Source organism: Squalius cephalus (genome assembly GCF_949319135.1).
Source record: "Squalius cephalus genome assembly, chromosome: 16".
Lineage (NCBI taxonomy): Eukaryota > Metazoa > Chordata > Actinopteri > Cypriniformes > Leuciscidae > Squalius > Squalius cephalus.
This window is the reverse complement of record NC_137137.1, coordinates 11,042,617-11,063,253: the sequence shown is the minus strand read 5'-3', so window position 1 is coordinate 11,063,253 and position 20,637 is coordinate 11,042,617. Positions and strand designations below refer to the sequence as shown.

Here is a 20,637-nt window from a genome sequence, read left to right as displayed (position 1 = left end):
TATGATGTTCTATAATGGAAACCCGGCTAATGACTAATTCAATATCTTTAAAACAAGATGGGGCCGTCTTTCTCTGTGCATAATCAACTGATATTAGATGTGCCTAAGTGAACCTGTTAAATGGATGCATTTCAGAGAACCGTCATTGGAAGAAACAAGGTACACAATCAAAAACAAGGTTAACCAGTAGAGCAAACTGACGGATAGTGCTGATGAAAGCAGGCTCCTGCAGGGGCTAGTGGCAAGAACTCAAGGCAATTTTAATTAGACCAAACCCACGCTGAGGTCCACACACAAACACACTCGGTTTCAATGTTTCAGTGCTCTAGCGGAGCAGATGACACTGAGATGACTGCGGAATTTTCTCTTTGTGAATGTAAATGTCAGCCAACTCAGAAATATAAAACCATCACCTCAGCTAATAGCCTGAGCATCCCACTGAATTCTTTTCACTGTTCATTGAAATCAAATGTAACATTCACAACGTCAGGGGCTAAACAAAACGCGAAAAAGCTTTTGAAAGTTAAGATGTCAGATCAGTGGAACTGAGTAATGTTTCAGAATGCATCTCTTCTGCAGCTGTGTATACGACGGTTGAACATCTCTTTGAGGTAAGACAACAGGTAAAAAGAGCTGAGTCACTACAGAATGCTTTTCTGCAATACATTGCACACACACACACATTACCATCCTTTTCACTATCCATTTCTTTCCTCACTCTCTTCCGTAAACACATCCTGGCAGTGACTGCTGGCTCTCAAAATGTGATGGGCATTTCCAGTCCAGTGTCACTATATTGGCAGGTTTGTGTTCCTGCTTTCTGACCAGCAGCCTACCGCACAACACTTACGGCTCATAATGAGGATCCTTCCTGACAGCAGTCAGGTTAAATCCTTTAAGTGCCTGACAGGACAGTGGAGGTAGATGGGAAAGTAGAAGGAGGGAGAAGGGAATGGGATCAGGACACATGCTACTGTACATTCAAACCCACATCGCCATGAGAATAACAGTTCTCTATTTATGTGTGATGAGGACTACTTACTTGGACACTGCTTTTATTAGCACACTTTCTGACATTATGATGCCACAAACATCAAGGTGAAATCCCGAATATATCGCATCGGAGGACGCAATCCATGTTTATTTTTGGAGCATTTGACAGCAGCTACATCGCAGACCGTTAGTAAAAAAATTGCTAATGCTTTGTCTGCAAATGACGGTTTTATATAGATGTTTTTAAAACAATTAATCGCGTGCAATAGTGGGGGCGTTTACACTTTTCCCTATACAATGAGATAAGCCAATCATAATGGCCCATTACTGACAAGCCTTAAAGGATCAGCTCCCTTAAAGGTTCTCTAAGCGATGTCACACGTTTTTTAGGCTGAAACATTTTTTGTCACATACAGCAAACATCTCCTCATTATCCGCTAGCTGCCTGTCCCCTGAACACACTGTAAAAAAATGCGGTCTCTGTAGACAGCCCTGCCTCCACAAACGGCAACAAAAACAAACTGGGCCAGCCTGGACCACGAAACATAACAAACAGTGTTCCAGCCAATAACCAACAAGAATGATTTGGGGGTGGGGGTTGGGGGGCTAGTGAGCGTACACATGAAGGGGGGTGTGCGGAGTGGAGGAGAGAGAAGCATGAAGAGGGGAGTTAGCAAGAGGAGAGATGTCCTAGACAACGACAAACGTTAGAATTATATGCTCTTGAATTTTGATATGGCTTTATTAACATTTAGCAAACCACAAGGAACATATTAAAAGAATAAAACAATCATGACCCCTAACAATAATTTAATATTATTTCACAATATTATTGTTTTGACTGTATTTTCTAATAAAATAAATGTAGCCTTGGTTAGTATAAAAGACCAGCCCCAAACTTTTGAATGATAGTGTATGTTTTATGAATTTTATACACAAATGTTCAGAACTTTTCTGCTGATAAATGACTGACAAAGATCAGCCTAACTGACCTAATACTAATTTGAAAGTAAATCTTTGGTCTACAAAGTATGGTCTATAAAAACATGTTTTATAGAGATTAGCAGTGATGCAACTGCCAAAATGATAGCACTGTCCTTGAGTAGACGTGTTTGTGGGTCCTAGGCGTGAGCCCAGCAGAGAGCCGGTTGGAGGTGTGATTCCTGTTATGTTTCTGAGAGCTGGATGCTGGCAGGATCTACAGCCCACGGAGTGCTGACCACAGGGCTTTTCTCTGGCCGGCCGGGCCTCTCTTGGCACTGTTGACGACCATCAGCCGGTGCACAGCACAACCTCTCATGGACAGGGAAATACTCATGCTTACGCCTTATTCCCTCTATTCATCTCTCACACCCCTTTAATTATCTCGACCCGGCAAACCTTAGGGGTGTATGGATGACACAAGCTTGGCAGCATGGCTCATTCCAAAAATAAGACTCAGCCGCCGGTTCAGAGGTCTCCAAACAGACATCAGGGCGTAATGTGGCAGAGAAAGAATACAATCCAACTGGGACTAGAAGGAATTTCTAAAGATTGGCTTCTTCTCATTCCGTGTAATTAGGTCTATGTCAACCATGTATCTCTGTAGACATAATATAGCGATACTAAAATCTTATAACCGTTAAAATATCTATTTAACACGTGCTTGTAACTATCAACTAATGGCATATACACAAATAAATGAGATGTTTTGGTAAAATAACAAGCTATAACTACATTCCAGACATTTGGGATCATGGCAAATCTACCCTTTGGGTTTAGCATTGGCACCAAAACACAGTGAATGTGCGGCCGAATTTTCCATTGAAGACTATAAGCCTCTTAGCTGATTCGGTGGTCACTGTGGAGTGAGTTCTGGAGGATCCATCTGGTGCTCAGTGAATCTTTCAGGACCAGCGTACTGTTAATAGTAGCTGGTTTCTCTAAAGACGGCTATACCAATTAGGGGTGTAACAATATATTGTTTCACAATATATCGCAATACAAATATACAACACTATGTATCGTGGATAGTGACAATATGTATCGTAGATGGTTCACCCAAAATGAAAAATGACTGTGTGATAAAATTTAAGATTACAGAGTTTTCGTGTCAGTATTACATTAAACTACTAGATATATAATGTTGAATATAAAGTATAATGATACTATGGGGGAATGTTTGTGGGTCCTGATAATGCCAAATGTCTGATGTTACCAGTAAAAAGTGGCCTACATTATTTAAAATATATATAGTCAGTGAAAGAATGCAAGCATTTTCATCTAAAATATTCTGTATTTTCAGCTTCAGAATCATTCATATTTTTATTCTGGTGTCTTTATTTTCCTGTGCATTGGGTATCCAGCACCAAGTCCTAGTCCAAGTTCTATTCATTTACACACCCATTACCAAATTTAGCATTTTAATCAACGGTTAATTTTTTGTTAACCTTTAAAACATATATCTTGGAGTACCGCAATAATATCTAATCGTGAGTTCAGTATCGTGATATGTATCGAATCGTGATTCGTGACATGTCACATGAGGGTATCGTTACACCCCTAACCATCCATTAGCATTCACATTCATCTCATTTGCACTTGCTTAGCCAGCACAGGAGTCAGGACCCCAACCCCCCCCCCAAAAAGGAGATTTCAAATCTTCCATCCTTGCTCATGCCACGTCACATTAATTCATTTAATCAATAAGTACAAAAAAGCCGGCGCTTTTCAGAATGAAAAAACAGATAGGGTGCCAGGAAAAATGAGGAGCTTAAAAGTAAAGCACACAACCACTAAGTGATCCTCATTACTCTCTGGCAGAATTTAAATGACAACGCTCAGCATCATTTCAATCCCTCTCTCTTTCTCACTTTGCTGTGGCTGAGAGGATTGTTAGAGCGTTATTGGCAGATGCAGATGCAGCTCAGAAGGGAGACGCTGATCTCTATTCTCTCTCTTTCAATCCGAAGCTTCATAAGGTGCAGTGTATAAACAGAAGCAGCGTATCAACCCTCAGCTGACCTCACACCAGGAGTGAAGCCTGGCTCCAGAGCCAAGAATCAACAGTAGACATCCTGCTCGGCTACTAAAGCCCCATCTGTCAAAGTCAGAGAGTGATTTTATGAGTGTGATACTAAGTGTGTGAGAGGGGAGTGAAACTCAAAATGAGGAAGAGGGCATGCTTTGAAATAAAATTTTCTTATTACTTCAGGGCCAAGGGCTCCATTAGTAAAGAAATTAAGGGGAGCTAACCAACCGATAGTGGCCTGAAATACATTTATAAGAAATGATATTACTTAAATCGAAATCCCTGATGAACAAGAACATGAACATGAGCTATGGCTGTTTGGTGATTTCAGCTTCTAATACGTATTATCGTGTGGATAAGTGTGAATCAGAGAGTGTATCTGTGTGTCCTTCCTCACCTGCGTTGGCAAAGAAAATGAGCTGAGAACATTTCCTGTCAGAGAGGTTTTGCAGCAAGCTTCAGCAGTGCAGTGCCAAATCCCCCACCCACCTATAACAAGCCTGTCTGTATCTCTGCATCAGAGCTTCATCAAAATGCCCAGAACTTGATTTGGTGTGATTACAAATACATTTGGGGGGATTTTTTATGGATATTCTGGGCCTTTGCTGCAGAAGCCCCTTCTGCTATTTCCTCATTATCAAAAAGTCCCTAAAAAATGTCAGATGTAATATTTAACTTACACAAAATATTTTGTTATTATATCATATAGACCATGTTACTGAATGATTACCACATTCATATACCAAGGTATTCAATAATATAATAGAAATAAAAATAATTAAGCAATATCATTCAAGCAAGAGTGTTGTTGCTCTGAATATCAGCATTATTATTAACAACAGCACAATTGAGAGAGTGTGATATTGCTTATATAGAACAGTTAATTGAACAAGTTAACATTCAGTAACTTACATTTTAGACACAATACCAGTTTGTCTATTGTTGCTCCTCCTACAAATATATTTGCAAACAAAGCCAAAACAAATTAATTCCTACCTCAATGTATTAGTCTAGTGTTTTTGTTTTAATTGAGTGAATGATTCACTGACTCACTCATAAAGACTTACTAATTTCTGCCATAAAAAGTATGCAAATTCAGCCGGTCAATTCTTTCGTTATTGAATGAATAGTTTGAATCAATGACTCGGCTGAATTTGGAATAGCATACTAACTAGGGCTGGGCGATATGGCCAAAAAAAATTATCACGATAATTTTTTTATATCAGTCGATATCGATAATTATCACAATAAATGTCAAATTTTATTTCTTTCAAGTTTAAAGGCAGATTTTTGCTCCTAAGTGAAAGTTGTAGAAACCAGAGCATTAATTGTGGTTTTAAACTACTCTTTATTGTCAGAACATATCATGACAAACACTTGCCAAACAGGTGAACATTTCACAAATCTGAGGTAGAACATTCAACATTTGTCATTTTTCCTTAACAAAATAAATATCTTTATTGGAAAATTAATTTCTTAGTTTCTTCATGTGCTAATTTTTATTTGGTAAAATGTAATATTCTGACTTTTATTAAAATTAACCATTGGTCATCCAGTATCATACATTTAGATCATGATAACCACAGATAAAACCGGGCATAGCCTATTGCACCTCACTATCATGGCAAAATGTAACTTTATGGTTTCTATGGTATTTGTATGAAAAACAGTAGCATAAATACATTATTATTAAATACTGTAATTACACTCACCTAAAGGATTATTAGGAACACCATTACAAACCCCCTTTCGCCTTCAGAACTGCCTTAATTCTACGTGCCACTGATTCAACAAGGTGCTGAAAGCATTCTTTAGAAATGTTGGCCCATATTGATAGGATAGCATCTTGCAGTTAATGGAGATTTGTGGGATGCACATCCAGGGCACGAACCTCCCGTTCCACCACATCCCAAAGATGCTCTATTGGGTTGAGATCTGGTGACTGTGGGGGCCATTTTAGTACAGTGAACTCATTGTCATGTTCAAGAAACCAATTTGAAATGATTCGAGCTTTGTGACATGGTGCATTATCCTGCTGGAAGTAGACATCAGAGGATGGGTACATGGTGGTCATAAAGGGATGGACATGGTCAGAAACAACGCTCAGGTAGGCCGTGGCATTTAAACGATGCCCAATTGGCACTAAGGGGCCTAAAGTGTGCCAAGAAAACATCCCCCACACCATTACACCACCACCACCAGCCTGCACAGTGGTAACAAGGCATGATGGATCCATGTTCTCATTCTGTTTACGCCAAATTCTGACTCTACCATCTGAATGTCTCAACAGAAATCGAGACTCATCAGACCAGGCAACATTTTTCCAGTCTTCAACTGTCCAATTTTGGTGAGCTTGTGCAAATTGTAGCCTCTTTTTCCTATTTGTAGTGGAGATGAGTGGTACCCGGTGGGGTCTTCTGCTGTTGTAGCCCATCCGCCTCAAGGTTGTGCGTGTTGTGGCTTCACAAATGCTTTGCTGCATACCTCAGTTGTAACGAGTGGTTATTTCAGTCAAAGTTGCTCTTCTATCAGCTTGAATCAGTCGGCCCATTCTCCTCTGACCTCTAGCATCAACAAGGCATTTTCGCCTACAGGACTGCCGCATACTGGATGTTTTTCCCTTTTCACACCATTCTTTGTAAACCCTAGAAATGGTTGTGCGTGAAAATCCCAGTAACTGAGCAGATTGTGAAATACTCAGACCGGCCCGTCTGGCACCAACAACCATGCCACGCTCAAAATTGCTTAAATCACCTTTCTTTCCCATTCTGACATTCAGTCTGGAGTTCAGGAGATTGTCTTGACCAGGACCACACCCCTAAATGCATTGAAGCAACTGCCATGTGATTGGTTGATTAGATAATTGCATTAATGAGAAATTGAACAGGCGTTCCTAATAATCCTTTAGGTGAGTGTATATTCCATTAATCCTTTAATACCTTGTCTACATTAATAATATAATACAATTCAATATGTAAATCCCACATTTCATGGTGCAGTTAATATTACTAAGCTAACATTACAGTAAATCCGTGGTAAATAATGGGAATTTATTGACGGACAAGCCTTCTGACTGTATCGTTGCGCAGTGTTTCTCCTGTTTGTCAGCGCTGTTTCATCTGCCTTTAAACTGGTTTAAATCACGGAGACATTGTGTTCTTCGCTGAATTCAAGCGCTTCTCACTAAATCTCGTGACCTTGACCGAGAGCGATCAGAGTAAACGCATCGGCTCTAGTGAGCTCGCGCTGTGCTGCCGTTTGGACTTTGAGCCGAGCGGATAAATGGTCGTGTGGCGCGCGGTTCAAATGAGTTTTGTTCCGCTTTTGGCGCATAAACATTATCGAACATTTATCGAACTCTTGATATCGTTTTATCGAGAAAAATTATATCGCAATAATTATCGTTATCGTTTTATCGCCCAGCCCTAATACTAACATACTCCAACTTATTTCTGTCATATCTTTAACTGCAGAAAAAGTAAGAGTAGTATTCTAGAATGCTATTCTGAATTTAGCCTGTCACTTCTATCGTTCCGAATGAATCAGTGTTTTAAACAAATCAGTTGAACGAATGAGACAGTGACTCACTCATAAAGACAGTCAGTTGATGCCACCTACTGGCGGATTGATAAAGTATGCAGGAAGAATCGCTGAAAAATCCACAACACTAATCATTCAAAAGTGCCATAGCTGTTCGACCACCGCTCGACCAATCCGATTCAAAGACCAGAACTGTAAATAAAGTTGTTTATTCCCAGCTGAAAATACATCATGATTAAAGATTTGGACAGGTAAAGATTAAAGGTTAAAAGTATTAAAGCAGTGATTATCAATAAACTATCACCAAGGTGACAAGATCAAGGTCTTAAACCCCAGGTTTCCCTTTTCTAAAGTAAGTGTGTGAGTCGCTTTGGATAATAAATGATCTGCTAAAAGACTAATTAGCAGTTAGACAACACTTAATGTCACCTCATTGAACATTACAGGCGAATGGTACCATGAACGGCACCATGTGGACAACAGCCATACATCCTTCCACACCAACAGAGTTCAGTTTGTTCCTCTGTTCAGAGCCCAGCAGAATAAACCACAGTCTCTGCTGGCTTTTGTGCTGTGCTGAATGCTGTTGTTGTTGCCAGTAGTGCTCGAGCACAGTTTATGACAAGAGCAGTCCAGAGCTCACCTCCACCCGGTGCATCACCCAGCAGAATCAACAATTGTACACAATGCATTAATTAAGTCAGATCATTAAACCATGTTTTTGCAGTCCAAAAGCACATTTAAATGACAGTACACATCTAGAAGACACTGACGGAGGTGCATTAGCATTACAAATTATGAACACAGTCCTATTCTCTGCCATCACTTGCTGTTGCTTTTGGAGTTTTTTGAGGTCAGTGTGCGCCTCATAAATGACCTAGATAGCAAATTTGATTAGGGTCTCCTGAATTTGAGGACAGTTGCATCTCAATGCTGCAAATACTGCACTGAGATTTCTGTAAACTATCTTTTCTTATCATGCTACACAGCATGTCGTCGTTAGGTCTGTATTCAGCAGATAATTTTACTGAAACACAGATAAAACGTTGAAAATAACTGAAACTTTATACTCAAAGCAGTTAAATGGCTCTTTAATTTGTTTGCCTTTTCATATGACCATAAGTCACCGTTTTTCTGAACTTTCAAGTCGAGCAAATTTTAAACCTCTGGACCCAGTGGCCTACTAATCTATTTTCCATCAACTTTTTATTTAGCCAACATTTTAAAGGCTATTTAGCCAATATATTTAATGGTCATTTTACAGTCAAGCTCCAAAAAGGACAAAAATTCTACATAAGACGATACAACTTAGGCCTACTCCAAGTCTTTGGAACAGGTTTATTTTACTAAAGCTAAAACCTTTTTTTTTTTTTTTTTTTTTAAATACTGTAAAAATGCAACAGTACAAGCTTAAAAGTTACCTTATATATGGTGAAAATTTGTAAATGGTTTAACATCACATTATATGTATATTTTACTACTATACAAGTATATTTTACTGTAAAATAATGTAGGGTTTTAATATTTTGTGGTGAAAAGAAAACAGTAAACTGACATTCAAATCCCTGTGTGACACATCACATATGACTATATTTTATTTAAATAGTCATCTGTGTTACCCTGATGGTGTTGTTTTGTTTTGTCTTGTCTGTGTCTATGACCCGCCATCTATCTATTATTGGTAGAGTATTATTTTTTAAGGACAGGCACCTATTTTATATGTGGCTTTCTATTGTACCACGCTCTGCATTATCATGGGTGGTTATCAGTTCAGTTTATAAAGCAGATTTTTGAATTCAAGTAGATTGTTATATAAAAAAATATATATTTTAATGAAATATGGCAACCATAAGTTACTGTATTATTATTATTATTTACTGTGAATTATTTACAGCAAACAACATTGAGAACTACAGCACAGATCATCAGTAAATTTGAGAATTCCTAAGGAAGGAACTCTCCCAAACATCTCCTTTTGTGTTTCATGGAATAAAATCATAGAGTTGAGGGTGAACAAAAAAACAAAATGTTCATTTTTGTGTGAACTATAAAACATTTAATTAAAACATGCTGAAATAAATGGATGCTTACTGAAAAATCCCACATCCAATTCATGTAACAATGACCCACAATCCGGCTAGGCTCAGAGCCACGTTCCCTTCTCCAGGCTTCTGTGTGCCTCTAGACAGCCCAACAGACAGAAATCCTCCATCTGCCACGGGCTGCCAAGCTTTGCCCACAGGCACTGTCCTGCTTGGCAGGGATCTAGGTGAGCCAGCAGCACTGACACAAAACTACAAATCTTCCAATGCTGCTACTAACAACCACTACAGCAGATGATAAAACAAGCGACAGGAGGACTGGATCAGATTCCTTGAAACTTTAGGATAAACAATACTACAATGAACTATAAGTGTGATGTTCTCTCACTCTGCTAATGAGGGAGTCCATGCTAATGCTGCAGCTTCACTCTAATGAAGTCTAATCAACAGGAGCAATTCAAGCCAATTCAAATTGAAATGGAACATACTGTGCAATGCATCCCCCACCTCCCTCTCTCTCTCCATCCTTCTCTGCAGGTCTTCAGAGTCAGGGGGTGTCCTTAGATGATCCCTCTAATCTCAAACTGCACCGGCTTTCATGTGTCTCAGCTCTTTCAGGTCTGATAATGAATCTACCTTGACTTAAAAAGTGACAGACCGACTTTAATTCAACAGGATTGTGTGGTGTCAAAATATCTACTGTTAACTTCAGCATGACCTCCAGAATAAAGCATGGGATGAGATGTACAGCCCTTTTTATCCAGATGCTTACAGAGTTCAGAGCTCTATTCAGTCTTTTATTTAAGATGAGACAGGTTAGAACACTAAAGTAGCCTCCAAAATCCAAATTCAGTATTGAAACTTTTAACAGAGATAGAAAAGCTTACTCTACAAAAAAAAAAAAAAAAACACCAACAATGCATTCTGCGTGCATAGCACTGGCAAGCCATGCAGAACTGAAGAGCAGTGTGTGGTGTATATATCTCTGTCTGGGCACACAGAGGAAATGCAGCACTTACAGTAATCAGCAACAGTCTTCAGTCCTGGCACAAATATTAAAGTGTGACTCACATGTCATTACATACTACTCAGAAAACCAGATTATGAGGCAGTTTAATTTAGTCTCTACACCTACTAAATGCATGTTGTCCCTTTAAGTGCATGCTCAACATTAAAGTGCAGCCAGTACTGATAATCAAATACTGATATTTGAATTCTTAACTGCCTTTATTTGTTTTATTCTGAGATAAGTACAATGCTATAAGTGGTAAAAGCTTGCAACTTTGGAAATGACGAGAAACTATGAAGGACAACATTAGCATTCATTGGTATACTACCCTAGTGAAAAATAAAAATACAAAAATGTATTTGAAATACATTTATTTTATGCTAAGTATAATACAATTCATTACATATTTATGTACTTAATATAAATATCCTGCAATTGTACTTTTGGTATACTAAATTGATATACTTTAAGTCTGCTAAATTGGTACAACTTTTGTAATGCACTTTATTTATCCGGAAGTTGTGCTGAGGTCTAACTAAAGATATACTTAAGTAAATTTGATTGTGCTAAAGAAGTGGAACTATTGCAAGTATACTTAAGGTACACTTTAAATATCTTGCATTTAAAGACTGATATTATACAGAGATCGTACTATATCCTTACTAATAGTGATATTAAAAGACATTTTAGGCTTAATATTAAGAAATGCTAGTACTAACTACACGTTTGCATTGAAATCTTATCATGGCATTAGGACAGTATTCAACTTTTTCAGGAAACGAACATCTAGAAGACAATTTATTTATTTATTTTTACTAGACATTCAACTCGAGAACCACTTGGAATTCTTCACGGACCACAACTAGAAGAATCAGATGCTTCAATGGTTTGTTAATTTGTTTTTAAAAGCACTCCAGCATTCTTTCCTATCTTAGCCACATCTCAGTGCTCTCAAGTGCATCTTAAAATTGTCTTAAGAATGTTATGTTTGTGTACTGTAGATACGCAGACTTTTGTGAATCTCTGGGTTCCTTTAAGGATAGACTAAACAAGAACAAGAATCAAGACACACATGCAAAGGACAATCTGCATCTGCATCACAAGACTCTTATCATGAGGTTGGAATACCATGACGTGCATTTACAACAGAACACACACTGCAAGAGATCCCACAGAGAAGTCACAAAGTGGAGTACAGTGTATATGAGCCCCGGGATCTGTGTTGCGCAATAACTCAGCTTTGCACACTCTTTTGACTATGTGGGAATATGAAAAACTAACCTGCAGCCATTCTCCGCAAATCTACAACCACATGCCTCAGGACGTGACATACGGTGGTGCAAGTGTTTCTAGAAATAACCAGCCACTCTTCTGAACAGGCGACTGGCTACTTCTAGAGATATTTCTCCTTATCCACTTCATCAAGAATGACAGGGACATTATTCATCCACACAATTTGCAAAACAAATGATTTGTCTTTCAAGGCATGAAATTCAACAGTCCAAATAGAGCTGCTATTAGAATATTGGTGAAATCCAATCTGAAGAAGCTTTTCTAAAATGTATTCCTTAAAACTAACCAGTACTTTTTTTTACTTGCTAGAAAGTAATCCAAAAGTAGGCCTATTTGGATTTGTAGGATTTTAGTACGTATCCATTTCATACTAGGACTTATTAATATAGTGACATATTTATTAATAATTAATAATAATAGTTATTATTATTGTATAGTAACAAATTGCACATATGTCATTGAATGGAGATTTCTACACTGTAATTATACATTTGAGTACTGAGTAATATTAAGTAACTACATGTACTATAGGGTTAGGATTAGGGTTTGGTTTGGTTTGGTTTAGGGTTAGTTCGTTGCACGTAAATATGGATAATTTATAGGTATTACTTTTGTAACTACATGTAACATATTTAACATTGACACTGTAAAAAAGCGAAAAATTAGGTTACACTTCATTTTAAGTTGATGTAGTTACATTGTACTTACTCAAGTAGCCTAGTAATATTAATGAACATGTCATTTAGGGTTAGGGTTTAGTTTTGGTTTAGTTACTTGTAATTATGCATAATTTACTGTCATTACTATAGTGTACATAACATGTAACTGTCACCTTCAAATAAAGTGTTACCAAAAACTAGAATTGGTACCAGCAAAAAATGTAATACATAATATTCAGAGATGAATATTTAAACCACAGAATTCAATTGGATAACACTTTATTTTACAGTGTTACACATGTTAAATGTAGTTACTGTATTAATAACTATACATTATGCATAATTACATGCAATTAACCCTAAGCCATACCCTCATCCTAATCCTAACCATATAGTAAGTACATGTAGTTAATTATTATTACTCAGTACTTAAATGTAGAATTAATTACACTGTAATACTGACACCTTAAAATAAAGGGTTACACTTTATTTTAAGGTGTCATTGTTCCAGTGTAATTATATATTTAAGTACTGAGTAATATTAAGCAACTGCATGTAGGCTATTTACAATAGAGTTAGGGTATGATTAGGATTTGGTTTAGGGTTAGTTGCATGTAATTATGCATAGATTACTGTTATTACTATGGTAAGTACATGTAACATGTAACAAGGATATTGTAAAATAAAGTGTTACCAAATAAAGTGTAACCAATTTTTACTGAATTTGTTACTAAAATAGTTACATTACACTATTAGGATGGTGACTAATAGCAATTAAATGAAATACTAGTATGTAAAAAGTACCAGTGACTTGATACTAGTCACTACTAGCATTAATACTGTAGTATCTCTAAATTAATAGTTGCTAGTTAAATTGAAAAAGATACTAGTCACTAGTGGATTATTTACTAATACTTAAAAAGCATTAGTGACATAAATGTAGATACTAGTTAGACCTGAAGCAATAGACAAAAAAGATATAGCATCTTATTTAAAAACACAAAATAATCTGTTCAACTTTTAAAATACACTTAGGAGACACAAATTCTTCACTACTTTGCCCATCATTATTCTGATCTGGCAACTTCCTTCCACAAAGCACCGTGTCTGTCTTTGTTCTAGACAGAGGAAATGTGTATGCACTGAACTGATGAGGAACAGCACCACACATGCTGTGCGCTGCAGCCCAAACTAAAACTGACCTTGTAGCAAATGATCACGCTTTTGCTCCACAATGCTGACACACTGAAACAGAGATGCTCCGCTGGGGAAAGCCTCACTGTCAGTGTCACGTACAATGAACTGCCTAGTGCTGGACGCCTATTATGTTGCATTCCCGGGAAAACGTTTCAGCAGCATAACCAATAACTTCACTTACTGTGAAAAGAAACGTAAAAAGTATGTTACCTTGTTGTGGTTTCAGTAAAAACAGTGAGGCTCATTTTCATCGCCGGTAGTTGATCCGACCGTGGCGCGTTCAATGTGTAACAAGGTTTGAACGAACAGTTGACAGTGTTAGAAAAGCCCCGCCTCTTTGTGTTCCTATTGGTTCAAGTTTCCTGTCACTCAAGCGTCACCGGAGCAAAGCTGTGTAGGCATGGCAACTGCGTTACCAATACCGCTTTTGCTAGCCAATAGAGTATGGTTCAATTTCAAGAGGCAACGCCCACTTCTCATGGACAAGAGTCATTGGATAAAGTGTTTGTCAATCAAAGTAAGGCTTTACTAAAGGCGGGAACCCTTGAGTTCGATTATTATAATGTATGCAAATGTATTTCTTTACCGAAATGCATCATGACAAACCACTGTTCAAATCTCCACAAAAATGCAAAATCGTCTATGTGTGCATCACATTTTTTTCCAGACAACTGCGATTTATGCATGTGTAAAGGGGTGGAAAAGAAAAAGAAAAAATATATAGGCTATGTAAAAAGAGCCAAAAATGTCTTGTGTTGATAATTTTTAAAAGTAGTATATAATTTCAACACAAACCCATAAATATCACGTTTTGTTGATAAAATGTAAAAAATGTCAAATTTAGTTCTATTTGATGCCCTACATTTTTTTAACTAAAGCAACTGTCTCCAACATACAATAACCTGATTAACAATGACCTGATTATGCTGATTTAGGTCATTTTACAGAAGTCCAGCCTCTGCATGATGAAAAAACAATATCTACTTGCATGTTAAAAATCACCAAAATCAGAATTAACACCACAGATAGATCACATGGCAATTACTCAGCTTGTTTATAGAAGCCAATCAGTCCCACAGTAAAGTTTGCTCAAGTTCAAGGATGCACAAATGGTACAATATTTAGTCAAAACACGGCATTACAAATGTTATTCTACAGAAATGTGACTCTTAGAAACAGAAGGGGAAGATCTGCGCTGCCCAGAGGGATGCGGGACTGGGTCAGGAGGAAGGAGAAGCTCAGGAGTGGGTGTATTGTAGTCTGAGTGGCTCTTGCTTCGGTGAGCTGTGACATTGTCTCTCTTTTCAAATCGACGACCGCAGATCTCACAGGGGAACTGGTAGGTGCTCTCAGCATTGTGCTTCCGCATATGCCAATTCAGAGAGGCTTTCTGTCGACAGGTAAAGCCACACACCTCACACCTGAGAAAGAGAGAAGGGGTGAGTTATATCCGGAGCTAGTAGCAAAGCCTTGAGCGGTTGTTGTGCTAAATATTGATGGAATGTTCATGCAAAAATTAGTTTGGGAGGTAGGCAAGCTTTGGTATAAACAAAGGGCCTGGTGCACGTGTGTGTGGTGAAACTCATACTGCAGTGGTTTCTCTCCGGTGTGTATCCTGCGGTGGATGATCAGGTTACTACTGGTTCGGAACGCCCGGGCACAGAACTCACAGATATAGTCTCTCTGATCTCACAGGCACAAAGAATCATAGAGAACCATGTTACTAACCTCAACATGAAAAACATCACTCATCCTTAATGCTTACTGTACTTGTCCAGTGGTTCTTAAGTGGGTTTGCTTCTGGACATAGATTTAACATTGGAAAACAATGTTTTTTTGCATACAAAGAAGACAAAACTTTCACTATAATTACACTAAAATGTATTATTATTAATTTTACATTGATTCAATATCATACAGTATGAAAGTAATTTCAGCATCCAATAATTCAAAGCACACACCATGTTTATACTCACTGCAAGTTACTTCTGCAGTCTGGATTGGATTTTCTTGAACTTTCTGTAATTGTTCATGGTTTTAAAGTGTCTTAAACTACTATGTACTAACCTTTAAAATAATCATTTGATACAATGCACTTATTGTATATATACACTGTTTTACATTGTATATATTTTAAATGATACCTGCATGTAATTACATGTAATTCATTTTTGTAATTGCATTTACAAGTTCATGTTGACCCAACTCCTACCCCTTAAAGCCAAACATGCCACCAAACCTGTCCCTACCCTTACCCGTGTTCCATCTCAATAGCAGTAAACATGAATTATTTGATACAATGTACTTATTGTGTTCCAATAAGTATATTGTACCAAATAATACATTTTTGACATAAGTACATCACAGTATATATAATAGACAGACACAATAAAAAGTGGGAACTTTTTTTTGAGGATTTTTATCACCTTGTTCATTTTTGCATTTACTTAATTTGGATTCTACATGACTTCAATGAAATGATAAGACACCCAGCATTTGACATCAACAATAAAAGATTTGGGAAGGTTTATCTCCTTTTAAAAGTTGATAAACCTATTTTATTCCATTCCTACCAATGCACAACTATATTGTTACTTGCACAGCTTTATGGTTATTTGCATTTAGCATTGTTGTTTACCTGCTGTCTAAACAGACCTGCAACCCACAAGCCAATAAACACTGAATTAGAATAATCTAATTGCCATGCTATTTATATACAGTATACATATACATATACATATACACACACATATACATATATATATATATATACACACACACACATATACATACACACACACACACATATATATATATATTATACTGTATTTAAATAACATGGTAATTAGATTCTTCTAATCCAGTGGTAATCCACATACATACATACATACATACATACATACATGTATATAGTGCCTGTCTATAGTGTACACTGGATTACATCTATCACATAAATCATTCATATGGACTGAATACTCACTACTGTGCAACTTTTCATGTTCCTTCAGATGCTTCTTGAAGTTGAATGACTTGCTGCAGGGGGGGTGCGAGCAGGTGAAGGTCTTCTGCTGGAGATGCTGGTACTTGACATGATGCTGAGGAGAGGAACAGATTGTGAGATGCTTTGCCATCCTGTCTCAGTGTTGATGCTTTTCCATAAAACCTTGCAATCAACGTAATTCTGTTTTGAATAAAGTTGCAATCAACGTAATTCTGTTTTAAATAAAGTTTCTTTTCTAACAGTCAGATCACTGCAGAACAATGGGAAATGTTTTAGTCTAGTAAAGACTAATGAATGTGTCATGGACAGTCAATATTGACTCAGCACTCACATTGAGATATTGCCGACTAGAGAAAATCTTATCGCAGCCTTGAAACTCACAAGGCAAAATCACTTTGGATGTTGATTTTCTGTAAACACAGAGATCAGTATCATGTAATATGATGTCAACATATAATACAATAGGACATCATAAGGCATTCAAAATAAAAGCATGAAAACATCACCAAATAAATAAATAAATTACTGTTCTAATATTTCATACTTGTATAACTATACATAACTTTTATATAAGTGTAAAATACTGTAAATATAAACAATATTTACATTGGTAAAATGAAAAAACAAACCGTTTTCTCTTGCCACCAATCTGGGACACATCATCTTTCAAAGACTGTGGACTGGAGAGAAAATGGTAAAGAACTTTTACGATTTTATTCAACTTGTTAGAAATCCTAAAATATGAAAATATCAAAAATATGTGCAGTTAGAAAAATCACCTGTTATTTTTAAGTGTTCCTGCCTTTTTGTTGGTGTTGTGTTTCTCAGTAGGATCTGCTCTACTCTGGATCCCTCTGTTGGTTAAATTCAGCACTGCAACTTCCCCATTGCTAGGAGACAGAGACTTGGCTTAACATATGTCTAACTGATTCATTAAAAGAGTAGATGAATAGAGGAAATACCTATCAGGGGGGCTTTGGTTTTCAATGCAGACCCTGGCAGGATCATCTTCAGTCATCTCATCACTGTCTGCTGAAGACCTGACAATCAGAAAAAGATTGAGGAGACATAATTAAACTAAATATTATAAAACCAGCTAAACATTCAAATATGCAAAAATATATACCTATGTTCTGAATGCGAAAAGTCAGCTGCCACATTATTTCCTTTCTGTGTCTCAGAAGTCTCAGTCACTGTAACACCTTAACACATGGTTCTAGTTACTCCTTAAAAAACAAAAACAGCATCTTTATTTGAGAAAAATCCTTAATAACAAAGTCACCTGCATTCTTGTTGTCTCCGAACGTTTGAGACCTTGTATTGTTTTTCTGTTCAGTGTCATTTGTGGTAACTTCAGCGTTTTCTCGTAGTTGCCGTCTGGTTTTTAATCTAGTCATCGTCACCTCTTGTCTTTCTATCTCTGCGTCAGGATCCTTCAGCCACCTCCTGCCTCGTTGTTTCAGTCTCTTTGGGCTGGCTGCAGTTATTTCGTTTTTAGATGTCATTGCCTTCTCCATCTTAATAGGAGACCACAAAAAATGATGTCCGTCTTCACAGGTGTACTTGAGACACACGTCCACCTCACAGTCCTTGGAATCAGTTTCAGCTTCTCTTCTCCCTGTTGCATGAGCACTCTGATCTTGAACTGTTGGTTTTGTGACAGGCCGAGAATGCAGGACAGGGGGGAAAAGGCACATCCGCCCATGGTTGTGGACCAGCAGGATAAGTTCCTGCAAAGATTCCTTGGTAGTTGATAGGGTGCTTGTGATCTCTCCTTTCCCATCACCTAAAGAAGCCATAGTGACATGTAAAACTAAAGTAGACATTCGACATACATACATACATACATATACTGTATATATATATAGAGAGAGAGAGAGAGAGAGAGAGAGAGAGAGAGAGAGAGAGAGAGAGAGAGAGAGAGAGAGAGAGAGAGAGAGAGAGAGAGAGAGAGAGAAAGTGAGAAACCAAATGCCAAAAACATTGCAAAAATTATTTTCTTAAGGCCTGTTCACTCCAAAGTTGTTAACTAGAAGGATAACTATAAAGTTTTAATTATTTTTCTAATTTTAGATGAATAGGGAAGTCCACACCACAGCTATAACGATAACAATATTGTTAAAATCACTTTCAGAGCGATCATTGTGGTAATCTTTAAATCTTTAAATTATCTCATAATTATCATTTTGTGGATGAACTATCCCTTAAACTGTGGTTTACCTGAGCACTTGATGCAAACTCTTGAAATGTAGCTGCAAAACAGGAAGCAGACGTCATCGTCAGTTACACCACATATTATCTACAATGCTTCACACCACCAAAAGACTTGACTGTCAGCCAAACTATAATATGTTTCGAACTCCATAAACCACAAGTTCATCTTTGTTTTTCTGCCTATACTTCATTTTAAGCTCACTCATAATTCCTGTCTTTCCCCTGTATGATCTGGAACAGGATCACAACAAATGGAAAAAATGTTAAGTCTCTACAAAGCCAGAATCAACAACTGCAGATGTGATTTAACTGAAATTCTAGAGCGCACATCCAACGAACTGTCATCTAGTGTGGGTCTAAGGGTAACTGTATCTCTCTCACTGTATTATACCTCTGCACCAGATGCTGAGCGAGCTCTGAGTGAAGAGAAAAGCCCAGTTTCTCTTTGAGATGACCCCAGCTCTGCAGACACGAGCCCAGCCGCACGCGAGACTTACTCCTGCGGGCATCCAACTCCCTGCGCCGCTGACTGCGAGGAGTATCGCTAGAGGACGACATCGCACTGACAGGTGCCACACAAACACTGAAAAAAGAGAGAAACACTTTTTTTTCTTTTTTGTGTGTGTGTACTGTTGCTGTACAAAAAAAGTGGAATAAAATCATCAGGAAAAAAATCATTTTAAAAGTTTCAGTCTAAGTCTAACGTTATATTCTGTAGACTAGGCCTACTCTTTTCATGGAAAGTGCCACCACCAGCAGCTGCTCTCAGGCCTCATTTTAAATATATGCGCATATGTCTTACACAGTGTAGGTCTATATTAAGGTAAAACAACAAAGTCATAACATAAGTAAACAGACCACAGGAAACCTCTGGCATACCTTAAATAAGACCCTGCGCGATAGTGTTCGCGGGGCCCACTCGCTCGAACTGTTGCCCTTTTAAGGAGGAACCGCTCAGTCAATCAACAGACTATCGCTTAACTCAGTGTAAAGAGCATGGAATTTATCTCGCGACGAAAGAGATGCTACATAAAATAATGAATATCAGTTGAATTCATCTGCTTAATACGATTATTTCAAGAATGTCTTCAGTTCTAGAGTATTATGGCAAGCGAGCTGCAGAAAGAGAAACCGAATCGGAAGTTTCCTGTCCCAGAATTCTTCACGGCATTGCTAGGATCTATGGGAAATGTAGTCTGAGAATAATCACCGTGATGTTATAATTTTACATGATCAGAACAGTGTTTTATGTGTTGAAAGACTTGGCCTATAAGTCATTTCTACAAAAAAATAAAAAATAAAAAATAAAATAATAGAATGTTTTAATATGCATAACCACAATGGGTACCAAAGTGCTGTAGCCTACATGAGATTATTATATTTACAGTACACTTCTTAAGCAAGCTACCTTGTTATGTATACACTGTTTCAAAACTTTGTACACTTTTCATTTTACACATTTACCTTAATTTTTAACCATTGGTCAAATATTTTCAATAATCTTCAAAAACATAGTCTAATTACACTGGTTTTGTAACACCACTACTTTTATTAGGCTACTTATAAAGCTAATAGCCTACTACTACTTCTACTACTACTAATAATAATAATAAAAATATATATATTAAAGTAAAATCATCTCACTTTTATGCGGCAACGAGAACACAAAAAGGAAGCAA

General features: G+C 37.4%; 2 protein-coding genes across 3 annotated transcripts in view; both read right to left on the bottom strand.

The window, feature by feature from the left end:
• fcho1 (FCH and mu domain containing endocytic adaptor 1) overlaps positions 1–14,063 on the bottom strand; it is a 43,318-nt gene extending 29,255 nt beyond the window's left edge. The window contains exon 1 of the mRNA XM_079896080.1: positions 13,954–14,063. The gene's annotated coding sequence lies outside the window, so the exon portion shown is untranslated. The remainder of the gene's footprint in view (positions 1–13,953) is intronic.
• A 717-nt stretch (positions 14,064–14,780) lies between these two features.
• znf692 (zinc finger protein 692) lies at positions 14,781–20,120 on the bottom strand. 2 transcript variants are annotated; one of them, XM_079896104.1, is made up of 12 exons: positions 19,838–20,120; positions 19,350–19,541; positions 18,965–18,996; positions 18,027–18,530; positions 17,871–17,946; positions 17,707–17,784; positions 17,524–17,634; positions 17,374–17,424; positions 17,076–17,154; positions 16,724–16,838; positions 15,332–15,431; positions 14,781–15,164 (listed from the first exon to the last, which is right to left on the bottom strand). In XM_079896104.1, exons 2-12 carry the CDS (start codon positions 19,514–19,516, stop codon positions 14,891–14,893), a joined length of 1,587 nt encoding a protein of 528 aa, XP_079752230.1. In that variant the 5' UTR covers positions 19,517–19,541; positions 19,838–20,120; the 3' UTR covers positions 14,781–14,890. The 2 variants fall into 2 exon arrangements, with proteins under 2 accessions (XP_079752230.1, XP_079752231.1); XM_079896105.1 differs by lacking the exon at positions 19,838–20,120 and adding an exon at positions 19,817–19,823.
• Between the last annotated feature and the right edge of the window lie 517 nt (positions 20,121–20,637).

Coding starts and splice junctions, on each gene's coding strand:
- znf692 (XM_079896104.1), bottom strand. CDS start 19,516: ATGTCGTCCTCTAGCGATACTCCTCGCAGTCAGCGGCGCAGGGAGTTG. Junction 17,635..17,706: donor AACCAAAGCCCCCCTGATAG/GTATTTCCTCTA, acceptor TCTGTCTCCTAG/CAATGGGGAAGTTGCAGTGC. Junction 16,839..17,075: donor CTAGTCGGCAATATCTCAAT/GTGAGTGCTGAG, acceptor TCCTCTCCTCAG/CATCATGTCAAGTACCAGCA.